The sequence below is a fragment of the Zonotrichia albicollis genome, chromosome 4 (genome assembly GCF_047830755.1).
Source record: "Zonotrichia albicollis isolate bZonAlb1 chromosome 4, bZonAlb1.hap1, whole genome shotgun sequence".
Classification (NCBI taxonomy): domain Eukaryota; kingdom Metazoa; phylum Chordata; class Aves; order Passeriformes; family Passerellidae; genus Zonotrichia; species Zonotrichia albicollis.
The window spans coordinates 14,296,314-14,322,382 of record NC_133822.1 but is presented as its reverse complement, the minus strand read 5'-3'; the positions used below and the strand labels follow the sequence as shown (position 1 = coordinate 14,322,382).

The 26,069-nt window shown below is 39.5% G+C and overlaps 1 protein-coding gene across 8 annotated transcripts in view; it reads left to right on the top strand.

Annotated features, from left to right (window-relative positions):
• The window catches only part of SRPK2 (SRSF protein kinase 2), a 129,702-nt gene that overhangs the window by 51,634 nt on the left and 51,999 nt on the right, over positions 1 to 26,069 (top strand). Inside the window, exon 1 of one of the 8 annotated variants that reach the window (XM_074538857.1) lies at positions 21,713 to 21,774. The exons of the other annotated variants lie outside the window; for them this stretch is intronic. Coding sequence (XP_074394958.1) covers positions 21,728 to 21,774 — 47 coding nt within the window. The 5' untranslated portion in view covers positions 21,713 to 21,727. Of the gene's footprint in view, positions 1 to 21,712; positions 21,775 to 26,069 lie in introns of those variants that run through there. 8 annotated transcript variants of the gene reach the window in all.

Here is a 26,069-nt window from a genome sequence, read left to right as displayed (position 1 = left end):
TTCCCTAAGGTATGAAAAAGATCATCAACCATAGTGATTCTGAAGTATATTTTTATCAATTAAAAGCTTTCATTCTGTTGTAAATAAGAGTACAACCAGTCTTCATGGACTTAGAAATCTCACTCGGCTCTTTTCCAGGTAATTAATGTTTCATAGTATTAGTCTAGAAAGCCAAATAAAGAGAGATACAACCATCCTCAGAATGCTTATGTTCCAGAACTAAAGTAAAAGAATAAACTTAGAGAGACATTTTGGTGATCAAGGAAAAACTCTTTCTCTCAAGAACTCTTGATATTTGTGAGTGGGTTACTGACACAATGAATTAGCTTAGATCCTATTCCTTGGGCACCCCAACTGCAATGTGCTGCCAGTGAATACATGGGATTTTTTGTGCAGACCATTAATATTTAAAGTGGTGTTGTTCTTTATGGAAATCTCTTCACAGGTTCCTCCAAGACAATCTTGCTGAATATATTTCTGTAGCTTAAAACTATGTACTTTGTTTCACCTGTATGTTTGCTTTATTTATGTTACTTTTCTGTTAAATGAATCCTGGCTTGGAAAGAAAACATACAGGAAAGAGCTGGTCAAGATTCTTTTCAAATGTGTTTAGCACATAGGAATTTCAAGGGCTATTAAAAGAACCAGAAGTCATCCAGTTGAAGCAGGACAGTGTCCGAGAATGCCAATGCATTTTTTTTACTATCATTTAAATACTCAGTGCTTTAAAAAATGCCTTAGCAGAACTGCATGGAGTGTGTTCCAGCAGATACCAGGACAGCTTAAACAGTCTGCAACTAAAAGTCTTAAGGACTACCCCAATCTCAAACCCTAAGGCAGATTTACACACTTCACCTTCAAAGTGTTACTGATAGCTTTGCTAAGAAACTTGCTAAAGGTATGTGTCCTTCTAGCCATGCCAGTTGTTAGAGGTAGCCAAACATGGAGGGCTCTGTGTCCCAGGGGCAATATCTCCTGTAGCTGAACAGGAGTGCAGGATGCTGTGTCTCAGGGCAATATCTCCTGTTGTAGCTGGATAGGAGTGTGTCCCAGGGCAATATCTTCTGTAGCTGAATAGGAGTGTGTCCCGGGGCAATATCTCCTGTAGCTGAAGGGGTGAGTGCAGGATTCTGTGTCCCAGGGCAATATCTCCTGTTGTAGCTGAACAGGAGTGCAGGATGCTGTGTCCCAGGGCAATATCTCCTGTTGTAGCTGAACAGGAGGGCAGGATGCTGTGTCCCAGGGCAATATCTCCTGCAGCTGAATGGGTGAGTGCTGTGTCCCCAGGGCCAGGCAGTGAGGAGCATGGCCTCCCCACATGTGTGTGTGCATGCACACACTCACATGCAGAAAATGCATCTACAGCTGGCTGTGCAGGGCAGCAGAGACTCAAAGCAGGGCTTTTATTGGCACCCACATAAACACACACACATAGAGCATTGAGGCAAGAACTGCATGGTCAGCCTTGTCCTTTTCCTCCTTTCCAGCTCCTCACAGTGAAGTCCACTGGTGGAATTTTCACAGAAACTCACCCACAAAGCTCTGTGTGCTCTCCCAGCCAGTTTTAAATGCTCTAGGTCGTTTCTAACCCCTAAATGCATCAGCCCTCAAGATTCATATTCTCACTTGAGTTGCTGGCACTTGGACCTTACTTACTGGCCAGTCTGACTTGAAATTGGCTTGAGCTCACACATACACACTCAAAATAGAAAGTGTATCCACAAAGAAGATACGTACAGGGTTTTAGTGACAGTATGGGGTGGACTGTCATGATCAAGGACAGGGCTTGGTCAAACAAGGGCATGGGCCAGATGCTTATTTGTACTCTTATTTCTCCCTTAGCCACTTCTATGCCAGTCTTCCTCCACGCCTAATACCTTCCTCATAACATTTCATGGCGTTTTGCTTATTCTCACAGTACTGTGGTAAGTTTTACACAATCCCAAAATGTTCTTTCTCCCTACATCCCATAATAAGTCCCATACCCCTTAAGGCAATAACCTTTAGTTTTCAGGGTATTTTTTTGGAAGAGTTTTGACTCATCTTGGTAGGTTTCACACTGGGGGAATATGGTCTAATTGATAGTCGTGGGAGTAGCTGATTCACATGCTCCATTTTTGCTCTTGAGGATGTTAGGATTGACCTGTTGTTTTGCTTCTGATCTTTGCTGGATCTGTTTCTATTCAGTCAGATAACCTGACACTGGTCTCCCAGGGGTCTATTATCACCTGTCAAAAGTGGGTCTAGGTCTGTTTGCATTCTTGGTCATGGGCATCCAAGAGATTGAAATTAGCTGAGGATATGGAATGCACCAGTGCTTTGCTACTACTTCTCAGTCTCCTGGAAGTTTGATATTACAGAGTTTTGTCTACTGTGTAACTCTGTTTAGTTTTTAGACCTATGTTTCTGGAATGGAGTGATGTATGATCTTACCATGTGTTAGATGCATACTCTGTGCTTCAGACATACAGTGCTGGATGTGTCAAGCTCATACATCTAATGAAGGCAAAGCTCAGGCATGACCAAAACCAAGCAGTGCTCCTTCCTCTGCTGACCTGGTGTCTGTGCTTGTCACAGAATCCATTTGAGGTAACACAGGGATGCATAGTAATAGTAAACACCTCTGAACCATAAACTGTCTCACATCTTCTCTGTGGTCTGGTCCAGGAAGGAGGTGTCTGGTAATAGTGGTCAAAAAGTGCCACTTTAAAAAAGGCAAAAAGCATCACATTACTCTCATTCTAAACAAGGCTGTGTCTCTGAGGTGGACTGGAAGGCCAGTTGTTAATCTGAGCTGCAGACATGGAGATACTGCTCAGTTCCTTTGCGAGGTATCTGAGCAGGCAAAAGGCACAGAGCCACAATGTGTGTTAGTCAATATCTGGCTATCTGACATCAGCATTCAGAAAACCTGGCATGTATTACTTCTACTCTCGGAGCCCAGGCGATAGCTAATACTTGAGACTTTGCCAAGTTGTTCTTCTCAGGAAGAGAAATATATGATTTGAAGGTTGGGAGTGTTTGTGTGTATATGTGCAGTGCTGTTTATTTACACAAAACATGTAAACAGAGCTCGTTTGCTTGAGCAGAGTAGAAACAAAGTGCAACAAGCAGCTATTTTGCTGATGTTTTCAAGTCTGCCTGTCTAGCAAGTACTGTACTAAAAAAACCCCCCTTAAAATTCAAAAAACAACACCCAAAAAACCCCACGCAACTCTCTCCTGAAATCACAGGCACAGCATTTTTTTGCTGTTTTTTTCCCCTGCTTTTTCAGCTGTTGTGTAAAAGACCTAATGTTCCTTTTTTTCCTCAGTCTGAAAGGAGGGTATTCAGCCCAAGTCTCAGCCTTGACTGCAGCCAAATACTGAATGCTTAGAGAGTAGCTCAATCACAGACATAAAATTTGGAGGATAAAAATGCTATACCTAAAATGCAACTTAAAAAAAAATAATTTGTGTACTACACTACTTTATTAGCTTCTTGGACAGTGCAGTTTGTTTCCAGCTCATTCTGTATGGTATCTGAGGACTCTTGCCCTTTACTGCAAATAGTTCTTGTCAGATCTTTCCCATGGACAGGTGTGAGCTGCTTTAAGATCTGTCTTTCAAGGCTTCTGCCAAGTTTCCACTGGATTTCTCTACGACAAGAGTGTTTAGATTAAGACTATCCTGGGTTTTGGTTGTAGCTTTTATTCCTCCTTCTAAATGTTACTTTTCTTCTCTAGAAAGCTTCTCTAGGTTTTCATGTGGTTTTTCATCACCCTGCTCCATTGGTCTAAACATGTAGGAGTCAGATGAAAAAAAACCTATCTTCCTTAACTCCTGAAAGCTTCTGAGAGTAACAACTTCTTGGTTCTCTAAACTTCTTCTGAGACCTTGTTGTTTTGTTCTCAACTAATAGTTCGTGTGTGTAGTGTTGCCTGCAGAAAGTAATCTGAGATTCAATTGCAGTGGGGTTCTATGTGGAAATAACACAGTGGGAGATTTATTGTACAGTTTTCCCTTTAGCTCCCACTGCAGCCTTCATTTTTCTTGTCTCTCCTTTTTACCGTCTCAAGCCAGACATGTAGGAGGGAGTCAGATTGGTCACACATGATTTCCTCTTGTTGAATCCATATTGTTTCCTCCTGATAACCTTCCTTTCCATGCTTAGAGATGCTTTAGATACTGGTGCACTTTACTTGTAAAATGCATAGCATTGTGTGTTTGTTAGGATAGGCACATTATAATAATTAGTGGGCTACAGCTATTTTTATTAAAATGTAAACCTTGGTGATTTGTATTGTGCATGCTGCAATCTGTAAATGAATTCTTGTGAGTAGTTTAATTGATTGGAGGAGGAATGTATTATCATGGAATCTTAGAAAATGCTGAGTTGGAAGGGACCCATCAGGATCATTGAGTCCAACTCCTGGTCCTGCACAGGACACACCAAGAGTCACCCCATGTGCCTGAGAGAACTGTCCAAACACTTCTTGAGCTCTGTCAGGCTGGTGCTGTGACCACTGCCCTGGGGAGCCTGTTCAGAGCCCAGCCACCCTCTGGATGAAGAATCTTTTCCTGATGGCCAGCTTAAACTTCCCCTGACACACGTTCAGGCCATTCCCTCTAGTCCTGTCGGTGGTCACAAGAGTGAAGAGATCAGTACCTGCCCCTGTTTCCCCTCTTGAGGAAGTTGAAGACTGCAGTGAGTTCTCCCCTCAGTCTCCTCCAGAGTCACCAAACCAAGTGACCTCAGCCTCTCCTCGTGTGGTTCCCCCTCCAGACCCTTCACCATCCTCATGGTCCTTCTTTGGAGGTGTTAAGGGCCAGGCTGGGCTGGGCACAGAGCAGTCCCCCCCAGTCAGAGGTGTCCTCTTTGCCCATGGCAGGGAGTTGAACTGGATGAGCTTTAGTGTCCCTTCCAACCGAAACAATTCTGTGAAGTACAGCAAATATGAGGCATTACAGGAAGCTACTATTTGTTTACACACTGTTTTACAGGTGGAATTGGTTAAGAGTATAGTTGACCTTTTGTCCCAAAGCCATGAGCGTGATACATCTAATTTTATCTTTTGTTCCCAAGTAATTTAATGCTTTTTTAATAAAATCCTCCAGAGCTGAAAATCAGAGTTTTCTAATTTAAAATATAAGTGAAGATTGGGAGTTTTCAAGTTTCTTTCTAATTATATTTTGGCACATTTGTTGCTGCTGTTAGTATTCAATCCCATAATTCCGTAGCAATGCCAAAGTCTGCTTTTAATTAAAATGTTATTTTGTGGAATGTAGTAGAAACTGTTATAACTGGTGAAATACAGATTGGTTTCCTTGTGCCAGATTGGAGGATTTAAATTGCTGTTCTGTAGCGGTATGGATGATGTCAAGGAAATGTCAGTGGAGGTGATTTGTTGGGATTGAATCATTAACTAGGTAGGAACATGTAAAGTTGAGGGCTTGTAAGTAATTTTCTATGTTGATTTGACTTCAGAATGCAAATTACCAGGAGCCATGAAGTGCACAGTTTATTTTACAAAGTAAAATGAAAGGGAGAGTAATGGTTAGGGAATCATAAAATGCTTTTGGATGGAAGAGACCTTCAAGACCATCTAGTTCCACTCTCTCTGAAATGGGCAGGGACACCTTCCACTTGAGACCAGCTTGCTCAAAGCCCCATCCAACCTGGCCTTGAACATTACCAGGTTTGTGATACATCTTCTGGAGGAAAACGTGTTCCAGTGCTTCAGCATGCTCACTGAACCTGCCCTCTTTCAGTTTGAAGCCATTCCTCCTTGTCCTGTCACAACGTGTCCTTGTAAGAAGTTCCTCTTCAGCTTTCCTTCAGCTCCCTTTGGCTACTGGAAGGTTCTCTAAGGTGTTGCCAGAGCCTTCTCTCAGCCTGTCTGCTTAGCAGAGGGGCTCTTCCAGCCCTCTGATCATCCTGGTGGCCTACTCTGGACTCCTTCCAGCAGATCTATATCCTTCTTAAGGTGGGGGTCCCAGATCTGGACACAGTGCATCCATCCAGGTGGATGTAGAGGAGTGGAGTAGGGGAGGAGAAGCCCCTTGACTTGCTGGCTGTGCTGCTTTGGGTGCAGCCCAGGCCACAGCACACCCCAGCCCTCACTGCTCCCCTCTTGGACCTCGAGCTGTTGGTCACCACCCTAGGGCTGCATCCATCCAGCCAGCTCCTTATCCACAAGTGGTCCATCTGCCAAGTTAATGTCCCTCTAGTTTAAAGTAAGGGTATTGTGTGGGACAGTGTCAAATGCTTTGGTTCATCATACTGTTGCAATAAATATTTCATTGGGCAGTATAGTTTTCTTAGTTTTATGAGCTCCCTGCCAGTTAAATTTGGCAAATATGTCTTGATATTACTAATTACTGTTCCAGTGTTGCTGACATGACTAGTTTAATTTTTCCAAAATCTGTTTAATATACTGTGATTTGCATAGGTCATATTGTGCACTGCTCAAGGTTTCTTTTTTTTAGTCAACTGCAAGTGGTTTTATCTGCATATTTCAGGACAATCCAGGCTCTTGTTGAGCTGGAATCCATAAACATAATTAACATGATGGTGGTGTTGTAGTGTAATTAGGTTCATTAGCAATATAAACATGGAGTGTTTTATTCACAGGAGATTGCTAGCATGTCTTTAGTTGTATGACTGTGGTTTGTCTGTTTAGAACTTTTCTTTGAAGTGATTTGATTTTTCTTAAAGGCTGGGATTCTTAGTATGAAAGATGCATATATATGTTTTTTGCAAGCAAGTATGGAGACACTTGATATACATATAATGATATGTATATTGTCTGAAGAGAAGGTTTTTTTTCCCCAGTTGTTTTTTTTTTTAGAAAAAATGGTATTTCAGTTTTGGGAAATTTTTTGAAATGTAAAGGCACAAGATATATATTTAAAATTTTTATGTGTTTAGCTTGGTTTAGTATCTCTCAATTTTTTTCAAACAAAATTTGAAAATCCACCTGATATTCTCTTGCCCTTGTTTTAAGTCAGTCCTAATACCTCAGCATTGTTTTGATGACTCCTTATCTTGTTTCCACTGTTGTTACACTTGCAGTTTGCAAACATTAAAGCATTAGCTAAAAGAAACAGATACTGACTGAGGCTGGCAAAACTCTGGTTTCAACGAGCAGCATTAATTTATGCCCACATGGATTGAAGGTATCTGTCCCCATCTAATACTCTTGTTTCTAGCTTACTTTTAGCAGGCTGATGATTAGAACATCCTTGCCTGAGGAAAGCTTGCTCTATCTCCCTCCAGGACTCATCAATAACTATTTATTTGGATAGTCCTTAGGGTTTTAAGCAGAGCCCCAAAAGTCATTACTGTCCCTCAGGATGTGATTGTGCTGTGGCTGAAATGATGCCAGCCTGTGACAGTCAAAGCACAAGGCCTGTGTTTGGTTCACAAATGCTGTTGTATTCATATTGCTTTAACTTCTCAGCCATTTTGATCACTTGTGACCATTTTTACTGTCATTTTTATTTCTCCATGTTGTGTTGTGCAGTTATGGGTCAGTGAGGAACTAAGGTATGATTGTGGTAATTCTTTACTGGGTTTAACATACTTTGATTTACCTTTTGATGAGACTTGTTCTTTCTTGAAATTTTTGGTGTAACAGCAGCAAACAGCAGTTGTTCTGTAACTTTTGGCAGGTGCTTGCTGTGTGTGGGTGTGCACACTGTGACCAAGCCATGCTTGTGAATGGGAGGATTGCTTGGTTAGTGTGGCAGTGCTGCTGCTCTCCTTGTTAGGCAATTAGTGTCTGGTAGTACTGGGATTAATGATTAATGAAGTGTGGGTATAGTGTTAGTTCCTTGTTCTGTTTGCTTTGCTACAGGAAGGCTGATTTCTTGCACAGAAACAAGTACCTAGAGAGCTGGTGATAGCTTACACTGTCCCAGCTGTCTTTGAGGTGGATAGTTGCTGCATTTCTGCTTGGCAAATCCTGTAACAGGATTTTGGTGCTGGTGACATGACAGGCTTACCCAGATTCCTTATGCTTCCCAGTGAACTAGCAGGGATTAATCCCTGTGGTGTGTGGCTCTGTGGGAAGGGCTCACTGCAGCCAAATGAGTGCTCCAGCTTTCCTCACTAGCACCAACTTCCTGAAGTCCTCTTTGCCCCAAAAAGTTTTCACCACAATGAGCTGAATTAGTTCACTGGTAAATCAGCTAAGTGCCAGAGCCTGAATGCTGTATGGGAGCATAACATTCATGTTCAGGTTTTTAGAACTTCACCTAGGATTCTCTTGTTACTATTCTAAGGCAGCCTTAATGCTTCACCGTTATTTTGTGTACTTTCTTGTAGTCCTTGCCATTATAGCTGCAGTTGGCAATCACTATAACATTCGTTAAAAGAAAATGTTGCAATTGAAATTTCAGGTTCTAACAGAAATTCTGGCATAAAAGAATATGATGATCTAGATGGAAGCTCATTTGTATTAAGTAAGAATATGGAATGTCTTTCAGCATATTCAAATGCCTGATAAAGTTCATGCACAGTTCCACCTGAGTTATTTAGCAATCCTTCAATGTCTATCTGCTACGTAGGCAGACATTTCTTTCATCTTAATTATTAGATAGTGCAATCTTCACCTTAACATACTGCGTGGGTATTTTGGGTTTAAGGTACATTCAAATGAAACAGCAGTAAGAAAAACTATGAAATATTCTTGAGTACATGGTTCCCACTCAGGAATTGCAAAGTCAGCCACTCCTTGAAGGCTGATGTGGAAAAAGAACTCATCTACAAAACAGGCTCATTTGGTCTTGTAGAGCTTTATCACCCAGTTCCTTCCAATTTGGGGGTTGAAAGTTGAGGCTTTCGTGGGGTTTTTCTTCTGGATCCTAGTTGTCTGATAGGAACATCATGAGCATGACATTTTATTACTTCTCTCCAGAAGTGTCCAGGACAGCTGCTATGCTTGCATTTTGATGGTTTCCATTTTTACAATTTATTTTCAGCATTAATTTATCCAGCATCGTCTAATTCACAGATCAGCAGCAACAATCAATATGTGTGGTATAAGGTGTTTGATTTCTTGTCTCAGCAGTGGACAGCAGCAGTGGAGCTTGTCAGACTTTTAAGGCAATCTGTTTCTGTTTGATAAAGTTTTGACAATGTAGTCATTGATATTTACAAAAGAAATATGTGACATTTTGACCTACAAAGATTAAATGTCCAGCACGTGTGATGCATCACCTCTATATTTCTAAAAAGGAGAATACTGCCAAACAAGGCAGTGGCAGTCCTGTTAGAATGATGTGTTCAGTGTAACATCCACCTGGAAGTATCATGCATGGCAACAAATAGTTATTTGTGGAATGAGAAAATGTGTTCTGATCTGTAATCAATATAATGGCTTTTTTAGACCAGTCTTGGAATTAATTTTTTTTCTGAATTTCAACCCTAGTTTAACAGTAACACTGTCAAGAAATTTTTTTCTGAATTGTAAGAGAAAACCCCACCAAAATGCCCTAAAGAATTGCCTTATTTGGTTTTGCCTATTTCAGTGATTTGGGTATGTCAGCCAGAAGCTGGAGATCTAAAAGTTGTCAAAGACTTATTTGAAACATGAAGGTAACTGCCACAGACCATAATAATGGTTTCAAGTTCACTGTGTCTAAAATGTTACGTTTTTGTTGCAGGAAAGGTGTTTAAAGTTAGAACACTGCATAGCTAGATCATGCTAGTATGAAAGGACATTTGATCTAAATTTTAGTAACCTCAGGAAACAGGGCAGCCTTGTTGATAGCTCTTCATGGAGATAGAAGAAAAATATGTGCAAGTCTCTAAGCTTTTGACAAGGTGACTTAGGGTGATGGCTTTTGCTCTCTCTGAAGCTCTTTAAAAGGAGGGACCTTCAAGTACCAGTGACTAAAAATATTGCATGATTGGGTTTCATCCTGAGACGAAAGGCAACACCTGGCAAAGGAACTCTGTTAATAAAGTAAAATGTAAGTTTTACTTACTCTGAGTAAGTAAAGTTTTACTTTACCTCTAGTAAGTGTTTTGGCTCAAATGCATACAATATCTGTCATTATAAAATATTAACCTGTGTATATACTCTCAACATTGTTCAAAGCAGTGTCTATTCAAAAATTGCTGCATTCCTTTATCATAATTTACAATACAGAATGTTGAATTAATCAGGTCAATAAGACTTAGTTAAGATGATGCTGAAATCTACATAGAGTGCTATTGATTTTCAATACAAGTCATTCTGCACAGATCAGGAGTATGAGAAGATTTGTGTGTATATATATTTATTTCAGTATCACTGGCAGGAGAATGCCAGTTAGAGTGAATCACCCAGCTCACCTGAGTTTTGCTCTTTTTGAGTCCATAATGAACTGTGTGTATTTATCCTTTAAGCTATTTGTACTGCAGTGTTACTGCATAGTTCTTAAGGTTCTGCATAAAATTTTGCAGAGAAGATATTTCATGTTTAAAAACCACCACAAGGCCACAGTTTCACAGTAGGCTTAGGCCAGTGATTGAAGTGTTGCCTTATACCCAACACTGATTTCTTCTGTTTATCTTTAGTGCTGGCACTGGTGCTTTTGATGTAATCAGTTGGATGAAGGTTTGATGAGCCTGAAAATTGCCACAGAGGATGGGAACAGGTTTTTGTGTGGATTAGGGAGCCACATGCACAGTGATGTGAACACAAACACAGGCACAGGAAGTGCCTGGAAAGAAGCAGAAGTCCTTTTCGCTGGAAGAATTGAGCTGGATGCAAATGAATTGTAGAGATTTTAAAATGATAATTCTAATAAATATCACTCAAAAGATACACTGAATAACAACAAATCCAAGAGCTCCTTGCCATTGAAGTAAGTTTTTCATCCTCTGTCCACATCAGGTTATTTTTTTGTGCATAATTTGCAACTGGCCTGTTATACTTCAGGCTGTTAGGACAATTTCCAAAAGACATGGATGAAGGAGTGCTGGGACAGAGGGCAGGGCTGTGTGCCCATGGCTGTGAGATAGAGGAGCAAAACTGCCTATTTGACAGCAGCTCTGAGTTTGGATTGACCTCATCTGTGTGTCTGAGCCACAGATCCACTCTCAGCCCTAGGAGAGAAAGGGGAGATTGGTTCCTGCCATCAAAAAAGGGAAGGAGGGGCAGGTATTGATTCCTCCTTCTGGTGATGTTTATTCTGTGTCCTGTCTTGCCTCAGCTGTATCACTGGTGACTCTTCTGTTTGCTGCATTTAACCTGATTGGTTTTGCCTTGGGGGCTTTTTGGTGGATTGAGCAAGAGAGAGGAGGGAGGTGAGAAACTTGAAGTAGGGAGTTTGACCATAGTCATACTGCTACGGTCTGGATAGTAAAATTGAGGGATTGCTGAAAAAATTTCAGAAAAAAAAGGCTATAAGAGGGAAATAATGTGCATAAAGGAGTAAGAAATGTGAAATGAAGCTCGTGGGGGGAAAACCTTTGACATCTATTGATGGGATCTAGTGCAGTTACCAGTGTTCAAGGAATGCAGGGTCCACAGAAGTCACAGCTCAGTGCTTTTGAAGGACTGTAAGGATGATGTTAGAAACTGTCAGGAAAGGAAACCGTGAATAAGCACAATCTTGTTCCTTAAATATGGGTTTCATCTCAGAAAGAATAAAATTATTGAGAGAAATTACATAGAAAATATTAAATGGTGAGCGAAATTAAAAAAGCAAATAATTTTTTTGCCTATATCTTCCCTCAGAGGAAGCTTGCTTGCAATTTTTGAACAAACAGAAAGGAAATTATTCTTCAGATACGGGCAGTTAAGTGGGTAGAAGTTCTTGGCACAGAATGTTGAACTTTTATCAGTTCAAGGAATGACTGAGCAAGTTTGTAGAAAAATACTTCACTGAAGACTGATAAATATAAAGATTTTATCTGTGGCAAATTGTTGCAGAGTGGGCCAGTGTTTGGCTGTTGTTTTGATCATTCCTGTATCCTTCCCAAGGTGTCCACTTCCAGCCACTGTCAGGAATAGGATAATGGACAAAGTAGATGGAACTTTAATGTGACTCAGTGTAACGGTTCTGTTAGCAGAACTCAAAGTAGCTACATGGATTGTCAAGATAAGTTTTATTTTGGGAAAAAAAGAAGTTATAATCTGTAAATGGCATGAGTAAATCTATCTTTTTTCTTACTGAACATTAATGGACTACACTTGGCACTGATAATGTTTGAACTCTTCAGGTAAGAAAAATGTTTTTGAAGTTGAGAATTTGCAACTGTTGATTATTGTACCTCTACAGGTAGGATAACAGTTGTGCTGTTTTATAGTAAATTTGTAGAAGATGGGTTAAATCACATATGGAAAGTGATTGATATACTCAGTACACAAAGTATTGAGAGTTGCAAATTCATGCTATATTTTTCAAGATCTTGGTTAATGTAGATCTCCAATTACAGTCTCATGTCTGTAGATAAGAAAAAGTTGATATGTGTGGGTTTGGAAGTGATCAGTAGTATATAGTAAAAATCACAAGCTTGGTGTTCTTTTTCTAGAAAATATTTCTGTCCTTGTGAAGACTGTTTTGAAATGGTGAGCAGAAAGTTGTTGAAGCCATTTCAGGTGCTGCACTAAAGGCAGTGACTATTCCCTGTATAATGATTGTTCGCTTGGACATGCCATGTACAGAATAAAGAAGAAATGAACTTGTACCTCATTTTTGAAATGAATACAGAAGTTATGAAGGTCTTCTGAAATGTTCCCTTCCTACTTTCAGAAATGTTTTTGAACTCATCCAGCTCTTTACGTGTTTTAAATAAAATTTCTAGTCTGGTATATTCTCTGTTTTGCATGAGTCAGATGTGCATTACTAGTTCTCACTGTTTTAATTAAAGTGGCAGAGTTGTTGAATCCTTTCAAGGCAGACTGAGGTGGAAAGGACAAAACAGAACAAAACTTCACATCTCATGTTAAATCGTAGGTTAATCATCTCTAAAGGCATAATCACATAGTTTTAACCACCTACAGAATCTTCTGACATAGATGGTAGTTTTATGTTGAAAGTAAGAACCAGCAAGGAAAATATTTAAATTCCAAAAGGAAAATGTACAGGTTTTCAAGCTTCATAAGGAACTTGCAGAAGGGAGATAGGTAATCCTACATCTTTCTGTGTTCTGAAGTTGTTCTCTTTTAGGGGGCATGTGTGTGTTTCTAAGTAAAAAACTCTTAAATGGGTGCAACATAATTCTTGATTTCAATGGCAATGTAACTACAGTATACGTGAGATTGATGGAGGGTCATGGGGTCCACACAAAACTGGAAAAAACCCTTTCAGCACTTACCTGGTTTTGAGGTTAGATGTGCATGGTATTTATTTTATATAGAAATACTTTATAGAAATAGAAGGGCTGGGAGTGCATACAGAGTTAACGAAGTCATGACTGTTCTGGAGTTCAAGAGAACCAAAGCCTGAATTTTTCTGTTGTGAGATGAGTACTAATTCTTGGAAAATTTCTATTCTGTTGTCTTTCTAATTTACTGAATTAACCTCAGAGCTTAATGGCTTTAGGTTGCAATCCTGATTTTAAGTTGGCTTAAAAATTAAGAATTTAAAAAATTTAGACATTCTCTTCTGGTTTTAATTAAAGATTTACTTCTGTTACAGTAGAGAAATTTCAGGCTATCCTATAGCCTGTTCCTACAGATGAATGGAGTCCATTTTAAATCTAAGTAGATTCAACTATAGCTTTCCTGTTTTCATAACTGGTGTACAGATTCCGTTCTCTGATTCTCGCATATGGTAGCTGACATCACATTCATCTTGTCACTTGTGTGTTTCAGATCTCTGTTTTGATTTCCCAGCTTAGTTTCAATCTCTCTCACCGAAATGTGACTACAGTCTTGCAATAACTTCAGTCTCTGTTTGCCATAGTACTGCCATACAGTTTTTGGTTGTACCCACACACTAATTTATTTACTGAATGCTACAAGTCATTTTCAGTGATGCATTGTTTGTCCAGAGCTTTAGCAATGCTTTAGAATGCTGAAAATAACCTTTGTGTAAAATGTTATACCACTGCTTTTTTGTAGCAATAGGAAAAGCCATTTTTATAAGCTTAGTTGTAGTTTTTTATAGATGTTAATAGTGCCTTATTGACAGCTGAGTTCCCTTTCACCACTGTGTACGTGTAGCACATGCTGCCTGAATATTACACCCACTTGTCCATATTTTTAATTTTTTTTTTTAATTTGAATGACAGTTCATGAGCAGTACTGAAGAGTAAGATTATACTCAGCCAGACCCATTTGCAGTTTTAAAGGCAAGTGGTGTGATATTGGATTTAGGTGTTGTAAAAGTTGTGTGACTCTGGTCTGCAGTTTCTTCCTTCTGAAAGAAGGAAAACACAGTTAATTTGTTCTGTTTCTCTGGACTCTTTCTCACAATATTCAAGTTTATCTTTAGCCTGTTTTTTACACAGACTGTTCTACAGTGTGGTTACAAAGAACCTCCTTTCTTAATCAGCCTATTGACTGTCAGGCCCTGCCTGGGTTACTCGCTTTTACTTAAAAATAACTCCTTTGATTTTGGAGAGAGTGTAATATTTTGGCAAGTGACTTAAACTCCAGGCTTTGTTTTGATGTAAGTATACATTCAGTAATTGTACCCATCTCCAGGAAATGCAATGATCCTGTTTCTTAGGAGAACATTTTTTTAATCGTAAGTATAAAATGAGAGTCTGAACTGGATGCCTTCATGTTATAATTTGTTACTATAGCAATTTTTGCCCCTCATACTGTAATTTGAGAGGAGAATCCATAATATGAGCCGTAGGTCCTTCAGAATCCATAATATGAGCAGTAGGTCCTTCTAAAGCACTCAGCTTTTATGTTGAAAGGTGGCATCTCCACTTTCCTGCTGAAGCTCCCTGGTTGTGCTGATAAGGCTGCCATTATCTGTAGTGGTCTGACCTTACTGTGTGGGTAGAGTGTAGTGACAAGATCTCCTGGGCATTCCATGAGCATCCCTCCCTGAGCATCCCTCCCTGTGCCTTCAGAGTGCACCCAGGATACCTGTGCCACTCTTCAGAGTGGACCTGCTCAGCACTGCTCACACTCAGCAAGCTCTTTCCTGTGGGAACTCAGCACATCACTGCTGATGTCCAGAGTTGCTGAGATAACCCTTGGGCTGCTCGGAAATCCTGGGATGTTGCCAGAAGTGCTTGGTGGTTGGATTTTGACCCTGCACGGGATGTGCCACCTGTATAAGGGTGAGAGGATCACTTGGGGATGAGTGGTGAAGGAATTGATTATTTGCAGGGTGAAAACACAGGTTTTGGGATCTTGGTACAGGGGGGGTTTTGGGAGACAAGATGGAGGAATTAGGGCGTGTCCTGTCCTTCTCCTCTTCTTCTTGTCATCCATCTTTGATGGTGATGCTGGCACTTTGGGATTGGTTCACATTAAATCCGCACTTGTTAATAATCTTCTTCTTGACACCCATCTTTGATGGTGATGCTGGCACTTTGGGATTGGTTCACATTAAATCTGCACTTGTTAATAAGGGTAAAAGGTATTGGAAGGTAAAGGTAAATATCTTATACGTAGTTTTTAATATAAAAATAGACGATTGCCCAGTGGGAGGTCAGTGTGCCCATGGCTGTCTTGCTGGGCAGACCTCTGTCAGGCTGGGAGACAACTTTGTAGATAAGAATTAATAAACAATATTGAAGACCGAAAAATCTAAAGAGTGCTCTCGTCCTTTGGAGTGCGGGCTGTCCCAAGGCCATCCTACGCCTAACCAGGCAGAGACAACAGGCCGAGAACGGAGACTTCCCAAATTCCTGGCGCCCAGAGGGGGAGAGGGCTGTGCAGGTCTCACCCTGCTGGGCAGCAGCACACGGAGCTGAGCCCCAGGGTGGCAGCAGCCTGCTGGACAGGTGTCCCTGCAGTGGACATGGGGCTGTTCTGGGGCAGCTGGCACTGAGGAAGTGCTGAAAGGCATCTCCTGGAGAAGTGAAGTCAGGTCTGTGAGCCTTTGTCTGAAGATTTCTGTTTTGTCTCTGTGCAGAAGGATCATTGTTGCAACTATGGAGAAATCCTTTGTCCATCTTCTGGACAGAGACAAGCAAGAGGGTGTTTTCCTGAGATAACTTTGCAATGCAAACTGTTGAAATTACAGAATACCTTTTGCTTTTATTGAATTAAATTACTTTTAAAAAGTGAACAAGAACCAGCTCACTGTCAGTCTGGTTGAACAACTCTAAGCTGAATACTAGTGTGGTTATCATTCCCAGTATCAAGAACTGTTTATGAAAAGATTATTGCTGTTTTTATCTTTAGGCCTTTACAGTTTTAACACTGCTGTGGTGCACTTGCAGGTGAAGGCTGAGTCTGATAAAAATGCTGAGTGACTTTATTTTGCATTCTGATGTTTGACTGACCTTTTAAAGTTTTCATGCAATGTTTCTTTATCCTACCATTCAGGATTACTTGTCCTTTTAAAATTACATCATTATTTGCAATGCTCCCAAATTATTGTAGATTTGGTGTGAGGAGTAAAACAGACAACACTTTAAAAGCTGTTAGTGTTAAGAGTTAAAGTCTTTTTGAAATATGGCCTATCATGGCAGAAGTGTGTGCCCACATCTATAAGTTTCAGAGTGGATTAGACCCTGTATTCAGACATGTTTTGATTTAACTACAGGCTCTATCCTGGGAGAATTGAGGGCAGATTCTGCTGTTTGGAAAGCAGACTTCCAAAACTGTCACTTGCTGTTCTATTCATACACTCTTGCAGCAGTAATTTCTGAACTTTCCTATCCTTTTTGCATGTTTATTTTAGGTGGCTGGTTCTGCAAAACATGGCCTCCTTTGGTTTGAACTGGTTATTGAGCTGTAAAAGTGGGACCTGCAGGAGTGTATTTCTAAGAAAATACATTTTTGCTTGATTTTTTTTGATTTAATTTTTTATTATTTTGATTTAGAGGAAAAATACAGAAGAACACATTGTTCATAGCCACATTATCATTTTGAGCTTAAGCATTTAACTTCTTGCAGAGCAGTTTGCCCAGTCTTTGTGGTCACTATTGCAGCAGCATAGTTAATGATGTAATCATTACATGCCCTTTTATTTGATTTACAGTAATTTTTAGCTTGTAGAAGATGAATTTACTAGTTGTATTTAAGCTCATGCAATTTTACAGTTAAAAAAAAAATCTGTGAAGTTTTAAGTTGAGCAAATCATTTGAGCATAGTTCCTAATTGTTATTCTGTCTCAGAAGAAGGAAGCAGGCAGAAAAACTGTAGATTCATTATCAGCCATAGGCTAAATATACCCTGTTTCAAATACCTGTGGTTTTCAGATAGATTGCTTGGTAAATCTGGGGATTTTAACAAGAGTTTTAGCAGTTTAGGCAGTCTGTTCATTTTTAGAATTGATCTTTTCCAACAGTGAATTACTTCCCCCTAGTGAGTTTCTTCCAATGTCTTTCAAAGAGCTATGTAATTTAAGTTAAAAACCCAAAATGTCAGTGTATTACCATCATTGTAGGGATTTCTCTTCAACCTAAATCCATAAACTTCTTTTAGTCATGGAATCATATGCTCAGTTACTTAGCCTTGCAGAACTGTTAGAAGCTGAGGAAAACAAAATGTAGCAACTCATTTCATGCATGTTGCCACACCAGTATTCTCTGCTTTATTAAAAAAAAAAAAAAAAAGGGCTACTGCTTTACTTGTTTCTGTCCTGGCTCCTCCAGCCCTGGGAATGCAGGCAGGGCAGTCTGCAGCTGCCTTTCAGGTGATTAACTCAGTTTCCAGGGCATAGGAGTAGGAGAATGCTGCAGTTTGAGCTCCCTCTGAGGTGTAGTCACATGTAGCACTAAGAGCACATGCATCCTGATTCTCATCTTCTCTAAAGAATTTTAAAAAAATGAACCCAACTCAAAAAGACTTAAACAACAGTAAGTAGAGCATGGGAAGTAACACTGCAACAAACAAGTTATGTTTTCCAATATTTCTGCTTTTTCCTAAAGAGCCATTCCTGTACAGACATGCAGCCTTACTGCTGCATTTGAGTTTTAAAAGATCCTTCTTAAGCCTGATATAAGTTTACAATTGACAGGTAATCTAAAGAAAATTGAAAGCTTTGCATTTCCTTCAAACCTGTTTTCAGATAATTTTCTGTGTTTCTTAGAGGACATCTGGAATAAAGTCTCACATTATGATTCCTAAGGTCCCCATCCCCAGGATCTGTGTGCCCTGAAATCATAGATTTGTTTTGTAAGGAGCAAATAATGCTGTTTATTTCACTGTGGAATCTACATGGGTTTTGCACTGCACATCGATTACAATGCAAATTATGGCCCTATTTTTTTAGAACTGCAATAGTAGTTTTGTTAACATTGTTTCTGATTCCTGAGAATTCCCTCAACCTGAACAAAATTTTGTTGCAAAATAGAACATATAGGGCTGTGGGTTTTAAGGACCCTGTTTTGCAAATAAGTTTTTCATAGGCCCTTAACCAGCCTGGTCTTTGCAAAAGGGGAGAGGCAGTGCTTAATTTTTGTCTACTCCTGACATTTTGTCAGGAAGATTGTGGTTTACTTTCGTGGGGATAATATATCATTAACTGAATAATAAATACCGTTAGCTGAAATAAATGGCAAAAAAGGAGGAGCAGAGGCTGAAGGGGCAAAACAATGTAGGGTTTTTTTGCTTCACAGCTGAAGTAGTATCTTTGTACCTACACACTCCTCTTGCTGTGATCCCTACTCTTGAGCCAAAAGCCTTTTTTTTTAGAGGAGGCTGTGGTACCTGCACTTCCAGCCACAGTTCAAAACCAGGCAAGAAAACATGAGCTAAGTCACATTTCTGACGTCTGTTTTCCTTTAATTGATCTAAACATTTAGCAGAGTCAGAAAATTTACAGGAAATAAATGAATGTATCTTCCTGTTTATATCCTTTGACTGTTTTCTGCTCTTGCTGGGCTGGCTCAGCTGAAGGCTCTGTGTGGAGAGGCTGCAGTGAGCTAAGCTTTGAGGATCAGCAGGGAAATATTCCTTCACCTACCTTTGTCCTAGCTTAGATTGGTATTTGATTTTACAGATTAAAAAAAAAAAACTCAAACACCAAATATCTGTAGGTCTTAAAACCCACTTCATTATAAAAATTTTGCTTCTGGTCATTGATTATTAGGCAATACATTTTGAAACTATTTCAAATAGATGTGATTGTGTGTTAGCACTTAAGGTAGTGTTGTAATTTTTCCAGAGGAATCTGACAGAAAACGAATTTTAAGAAAAAGCAAACTTCCTGAGGTTTGCCATGAATTTTAAGTGCAAACTAGTATTTTATATTTAAAAAGCAGTTTTTATTTAAGGATTCATTCCTGTTCATTTAGTTGTATTTATTACAGTGATCTTTCTCTTTTGCCCAGTTGATCCTAAAATTCCTCACAGTACTGACAAATGCACATTCTTCATGTGGAAAAGTTGGAAGTACACCTTTTGTGGAAGGTGCAGCTGAGAATGCTGCTGAATGCTCACACTGTGAACAAAGATCACTCTGGTACTGGAGTTCTCAATTTGCATGAAGAGCAGCTGCTTTCAAACTAGAATTGGTTTATTACTCATTTTTATAGATTGTAATGATTCATAAAGATTTTTTACTTTTTATTTATTTAATGATAGACATAGGTAAATAACAGGCATTTCTGAGAGAACAGCAGTCTGCGCAGAAATAGCTGAAGGGAAAATTACTTTTTTATGTTATTGGATTAAGTTGCAGCTTGCTGCAATTTTTTAGGATCTTTATTTGGATGTATTCTGATCACCTGAAAAATAATAAATAGCATTATAAAGTCGAGATTTCTTCACAGTTGTAATAATCAAGTGAAATTAAAACGTACTGCACTGCAAAACTTAATAAAATTTTCAATATATTGCCTTGCTACAAACACATGGAAGCCTTCTACTAATTTATAAACTGCTTGAAGAAACTGCTGTCTTCTCTGGACCGCTAAGCCAAAATCTGCTGTAAGCTTGGAGCTCTCTGGCCTACACTGATTTTTGACTTCTGCAAATAGCTAACAATAAAACCCCAACTATTGATTTTAAAATTGTTCTCAATTATCTTCACCATTTGTTGCTAGGATATTTTTAGTGCAGCTGTTTTCAAAGCAGTATAGTTTTTCTGATCAAAACTGAATTTTGTGACATGTTTGGTTTGCTTTATTCATATTCTGGGAGTGTAAACAGTTGTCACTTGAATTTAAGCAACCTTATCTCTCAATTGTTATAATCTCTCCATAAAAAATTATTTAAAATTTATTTATTTATTAATATAGCAGTTATTAATTTGAAATTAAATACCTATTCTTTAGTAGTCACCTAATGTGTAAATTGTCCCTTTTTCCTGCCATTGCTGTTGACAGTTGAAGTCAGCTCGGTTTCTAAGTTCTAGTTTCTCGTCTCCTCACCAAGTAGGTAGGTACATTTTATCTTCCTGGCATATGGCTTCAGAATTGCAATTATGATTGCAATTATTCTAATTTGGTTGGTACTAGCTGGTATTTCATGTTGATACTTTCTTCCTGTCAGTGACAATTATTTCATCACATCCATAGAAATTCAAGTTTAGAGATAACTATTTTGAAGTCACAGGTTATATTATAAATTGTATATTTTTTTTCAGGAAAGACACCTGCATAATATATTTGAGTCAAAGATGAAATTACTTTAGATAATATGTCTTCTGTGCATTCTTTTGCAAAGCACATGTTTTGTGGGGCTGTCCGACTTAACTAAAGCAGGAGTCTTTGGTAAATATTTTTAATTTCGGGGCTCTTTGCAATTCTAGAATCCTATTTATTTAAAATTCATGAGATACATAATTATTTTAATGGAAAATGATATTTTAAAAGGAAATGTCATTTCCTTTTAGTGCTGCTGATTAATCTACTTCTATTTAAAGATCTAATAACTCATACCATAATCACACTCTCATTATGAAATAAATAGACAGTTCTGGGGAGTCACAGTTATATGAGCTAGTCATAGACCTAGGATGTTAGAAACAAATAAAAAAAAACAATTAAACCTTTGCTTTCCCAAAGATACAAAGAAACTTCGTTTGATTATATTATGTGGTGGAAGTATGTGCATTTCTTCCCTTCCATGTCATCTTGGTGGATCTTGGTCAAAAAAGCTACATCAGGCCCAGTTCACTATACTCTATACCAGCATTTTGGATGTCAGGATGGCAGATGAAATTCACCCTAAGAAATGTTGAAGCAATGCACACTGAAAAATAGTTCTAACTTCATATAAAATAAAGGATCCTGAGGTAATAATCATTATTTAGTGAATGCTGTTTAAATAGATGCTTCATAAAAGCATCGTGTTCAGTTTAGCTTTGTGTTCAGTTGTGATAAAAAGAGGCAAATACATGATTAGAAATTAAGGAGGAGACAACATGGTAGAAAATGTCATTGCACCAAAATATACACCCTGCACACATTGCCTGTGGAATATTGTGTACAAAGAGTGCAGCATGACAGGGTTCAGGGAAGAGTGAAGGGAAGGATCTTGAATTGTAGAGCAGCTTTCCTGTGAGAAAAGACAAAATTGAGTAGGAATCTTCAAGGCTGACAAACAGATGGCAGAGGGTGTACAGTAGATGTCTCTGAAATTGTGTGCCAGGAAGAAGGTGACTGCAGAATGAATGTTTGCAGGCTTTCAGGACAAGATTCTGAGGATCTCAGTTGAAGCTCTGAGATGGCAGATACAGAACAAACACGAGGTGATGATCTTTTGGAAGAGGTGTAAGTATGCTCTGGAATTTCATGCCGTGCCATCTGAGATGGATGTTAGAAGTTTCCATTTGCTCAGAGGAGAACTTGATAGATTTATGGAGTAAACATCAGGTGGGAGTTACTAAATACACAGGAATCCCATCTGGTGGCCTCTGAGCTGCCATTTTCTGGAGACCTGCTTACAGGAGGAAGGATCCCTGTGTGCTTGGTTTGCTCTTATGCTTTTCCTCTTGACATCTGCTTGTAGCTGTTTTTCTAAATATAGGTTATTGGTCTGTGTGGATCACTGAACTGACCTAGAATGGCCTTTCTAATATTGTTGTGCTCAAGTGTTCCTGCATCTGCTCCTTTTTATGGGATTTTTGCCCTCAAGATAATTCATTCCAGTTAATGTTTGCAACTTTAAAGCATTTTGTTTGGAAGCAAGGTTATATAGCTGAGAAAGAGGGGAAGACTTGACTGTGGGAATAGATTTTGAGTATTGGCTTTATAATATAGGGAAGAACTAGCTACTTGAAGTAAAAATTATGTTTCTGATTGTGCAGATCAAGCCAGCTGTTGAGTCTTCCTGAGGTTGTCTGCACATAGAGTTCGTGTTGCCTCTGTTGCCCACTCTAATAATTCTAGTAAGAAATTCTTCCAGACAAAAAAAAAATTGCTCCAGACCAGTAGTTCTTTTCAAAACATGTTACCTTTGAAAAAGTGTTCTGAGAGAGTCTAAGAGAGTTGAGGGAAATTAGACTTAGTGAAAGTCTCTTTACCACCCCTTTAAGTATGCTTGAAAGGTACTTTGTGTTATGTCATTTTACAGCAAGCTGCCTAACAAAGTTCCTTTGGTTTTGAAAATGTACTTTGGCCATCATTCAGTGGGTTGTTTGCTGTTCAGAAGTTGTGTCTCCTGATCTCATGCCTGGTGCTGAAAGCTGAGCACCAGCACGGGTTGGTTGCCCATGAGAGACGTGGTAGGATCTCCATCCTTGGAGATGTTCCAGAAAAGCCATCTGGAGGTGGTTCTGGACAGCTGGCTCTAGGTGCTTTGGCTGGAGTGGCAGGGATGTTGGACCAGATGATCTCCAGAGGTCCCTTCTATGACTGTGGGCATACACAGCTTGTATTCAGAGGAAAAAGCCAACACCAAACCCCCACCAGAATTGTGGGACAGTTTTTATGGCAATATTTTTATAGGAAATTGTTTTAAACAGAGTGGAGGGAAAGAGAAGAAAGACATGCCATGGGAAATACTGAAGGTTAGGTTGGCTTTCCTTTGTTTCGGATTATGTTACAAAAAATAGCCTTCATAGTCTCCTATCATGCCTTTTTGAGAGTCAGGCTCTTAAAGGAATAAATTAACTTCTAGTGTTTTTCAACACATAATTTTATTTACTTATGAAATGTGGAGCTTGTCTGTCTTTTCAAGTGAAAACAAGGAGAAAGGAATATACTGAATTCCACGTATGTGTGCATTTACTATGCTATGCTTTTGAGGCTAGTAATGAAAATATACTTTGAATGTCTGATAGAAACAATCTGAGACTACTTAAAGCTGCTTCAGCCTGTCTAGAGGCCTCCAATGAAATCTAAATGTTGTATATATGTTCTCTGTTGCATATTATATAAATATTACTTAAGCTCATTTCCTGCTTACATGGAACCTATGTTGGCAGTAGAAATCGGGTCCAGTTTCCATGGCAACACGGTGGCACTGGGAGAAAGGCTGATGCTGTGCTGTGGTTGGTATTTTTATGCAAGGGAAGAGATGCAGACCTACATTTTTAGACAGGAAATGTATTTCAAGGCACAAAAACATGCAGCGGTTTTTATAATTTTGTTGGATAGATAGATATGTCTAACAATTGAAATTGAAACTTATTGTTTGCTGTTTGCAATAGAAAAATAATTGTTCATTTTATGTAATATTATAGATTAGATGCTGCTGTTAAATATATACACAGTTATAACTGATATATTTGCATGGAAATAGCAGTGTGTACTGAGGACAAAGGAAGTTTTGTCCTGAGGCAGAACAGGGACAAAATAGACTGAGGCATAGTCCCCTAGCATTTTCCTTCTAGTTTTTACCTTCTGAACTTCTTTCAAATGATTTTCACAGAGAAATTAGAGAGTCACAAAGACTTAAAAAAAGTGGTTTTCTTTTTTTATGGCAGTCCTATTGGTCTGGTTCTGGATTTGGAAAAGATTGCTTGTTTGTTTTTTCAACCCTCTGTTATCCTTCAGTGGTATTCAGTACTGGGAGTCATTCAGGGGAGGGATTTCTTCATCCTGCAGTTCTGATGTGACTTGGGTGAAGCTTTGTTCATCTTGACTGCTGGGTGGGTGGTTGAGTCACTAACCCTGGAGGTGTTAAAAGATGTGTACATGTGCCACTTAGGGACATGAATTAGTGGTGGATTTGACAGTGCTGGGCTGATGATTGGATTTGATGACCTTAAAGGTCTTTTCTGACCCCAGTGATTCTGTGATCTCTTTGCATTTCTGTATTCCTCCTACATGCAAAGTACTGCTCCACCTCAGTGAAGTGGGATGTTCTGAGAAGTCAAACCTTCTGAGAAGATTAACCAAACTGGAAGCAGTATTCTTTAGAAGTGTGAAGGGCTCTGTTCATCCCTATGAATCATCATCTTTCTTTCCCAACCCTGGCACTATACAGTTAGTCTGTGTCTGATGTTGCCTAGCAACAATTCATCAAATGTCTAAAGGGAACTGATTTACCCTAGCTGGAACTCCTGTAGAAATCCAAGTAGATGAAATGTTCATGGAGGAATATTAGCCTTTTCCTATGTCTGGCACCCACGCTATCAATCAGGATTAAGCTCAAAGGCATTTTACAGCTGTCCAAGGCTTGCCTGCCTTGTCATGCTGATGATTTAAGGATGTCTCATTTCATCGTGGAATATCTCCATCCCATCCTGCAATCAGCCTGTGGTTCAGCTATCATGTTTTCAGAGGTTTAGCAAATCAAAACTCGGTGATAGCCTGTGTGCACAGTGGCACTGACTGCATATTCACATCTTCATTCAGGGGGAGAAAACCAACTTCGCCTCTGCAGTAACAATAGGTACATAAGGGGAGATGATCCTTCTCTGTTTCCAGTTCTTCTTAGCCTCATCTCCTGGAACAAAGTGGTTCTACTTAGAGTTTTCTTCAGCTCTTTAGCATTCATTATTACTGAGAGTCTCCATAGCTTGAAGACTTCTCTGAGGCTTGTTACTGAGCCATTGGCAGAGAAGACTTCAGCTGCCTTTGACACTGTCTCAGTGAAAGTCACAGCACTGGCACATCACAAACATATGTAATGTGTCATAGTTTTAGCACCAGTCAGATCAGAAGCTTTGTCACCACCATAACACCTTAACATTTACATTTTCAGCAGCAGTAAGCTTGCCACATTCCTTGGACCTCAGTTTCTGCTTTTAAAATGTTACAGGTTTGAAGTCATGCTATCGCTGTTCTTTACTGCCATTAGAACTCAGCACCACAGTGTTTCTGGTCTTTATTGTGCTATGTCAATTATCCTGGACATTTGACTTTTGAAACCTAGAACAGGAAGGTTGTTCAGTTTTTCAGAGCTCTGTGTGTGATCAGGTGCAGCAGACACCGTTGTCCTTCCATGACAAGCCCTGAGATAAGGTTACCTCTGGAAAAAAATTGAACTGGAGGCTGTAGCCTTGTGGAAGTAATAGGTGCTGTCCTGTTGTAAACTGGGTCCAGAATTTACCTTTACAAGGTGAGTTTCCTTTCCTGAGCTACAGAGTTTACTGCCCTGGTAGAGGAAGCTTCAGTCACAGCATTCTGGTAGTGAGACACAGGATATGGAAAGATCCCACTCTGGAGACAGGTGCCTCTTGAATACTTGCATCTTCTCCACGAGGGAGGCAGTTCATTTGGGATATCACGACAGCTGGGATTCCTTGAGTGCTTTTCCACCATGGATGAGACTCTCTCTTGCTGTTGGAAGTAGGAATATTCCAATAAGTGAGTCATCCAGCATCCATGCTGTGAGGTAAAGCATGCCAAGGCTGGGATGAGTCAGATGGTCTGATAACCCTTATTCTCAGACTTGCTGACACAAAATAGATTCTGAAAATCTCAACAGGAATTATCACAGTATTTAGTATACAAAACTGCCTCATTCAAGCCAGCTGGACAGGGCTCTGTAATACTGGGGTGACTTTCCTAACTCTGCTGAAATGGCTGCTTGCTTATCAAAGATCCAAATGAGACATCCTTCACTTGCAAGCTAATGGAAAGGTCCAAAATTGCCTCTACAGCTCCCCAAGAGAAAT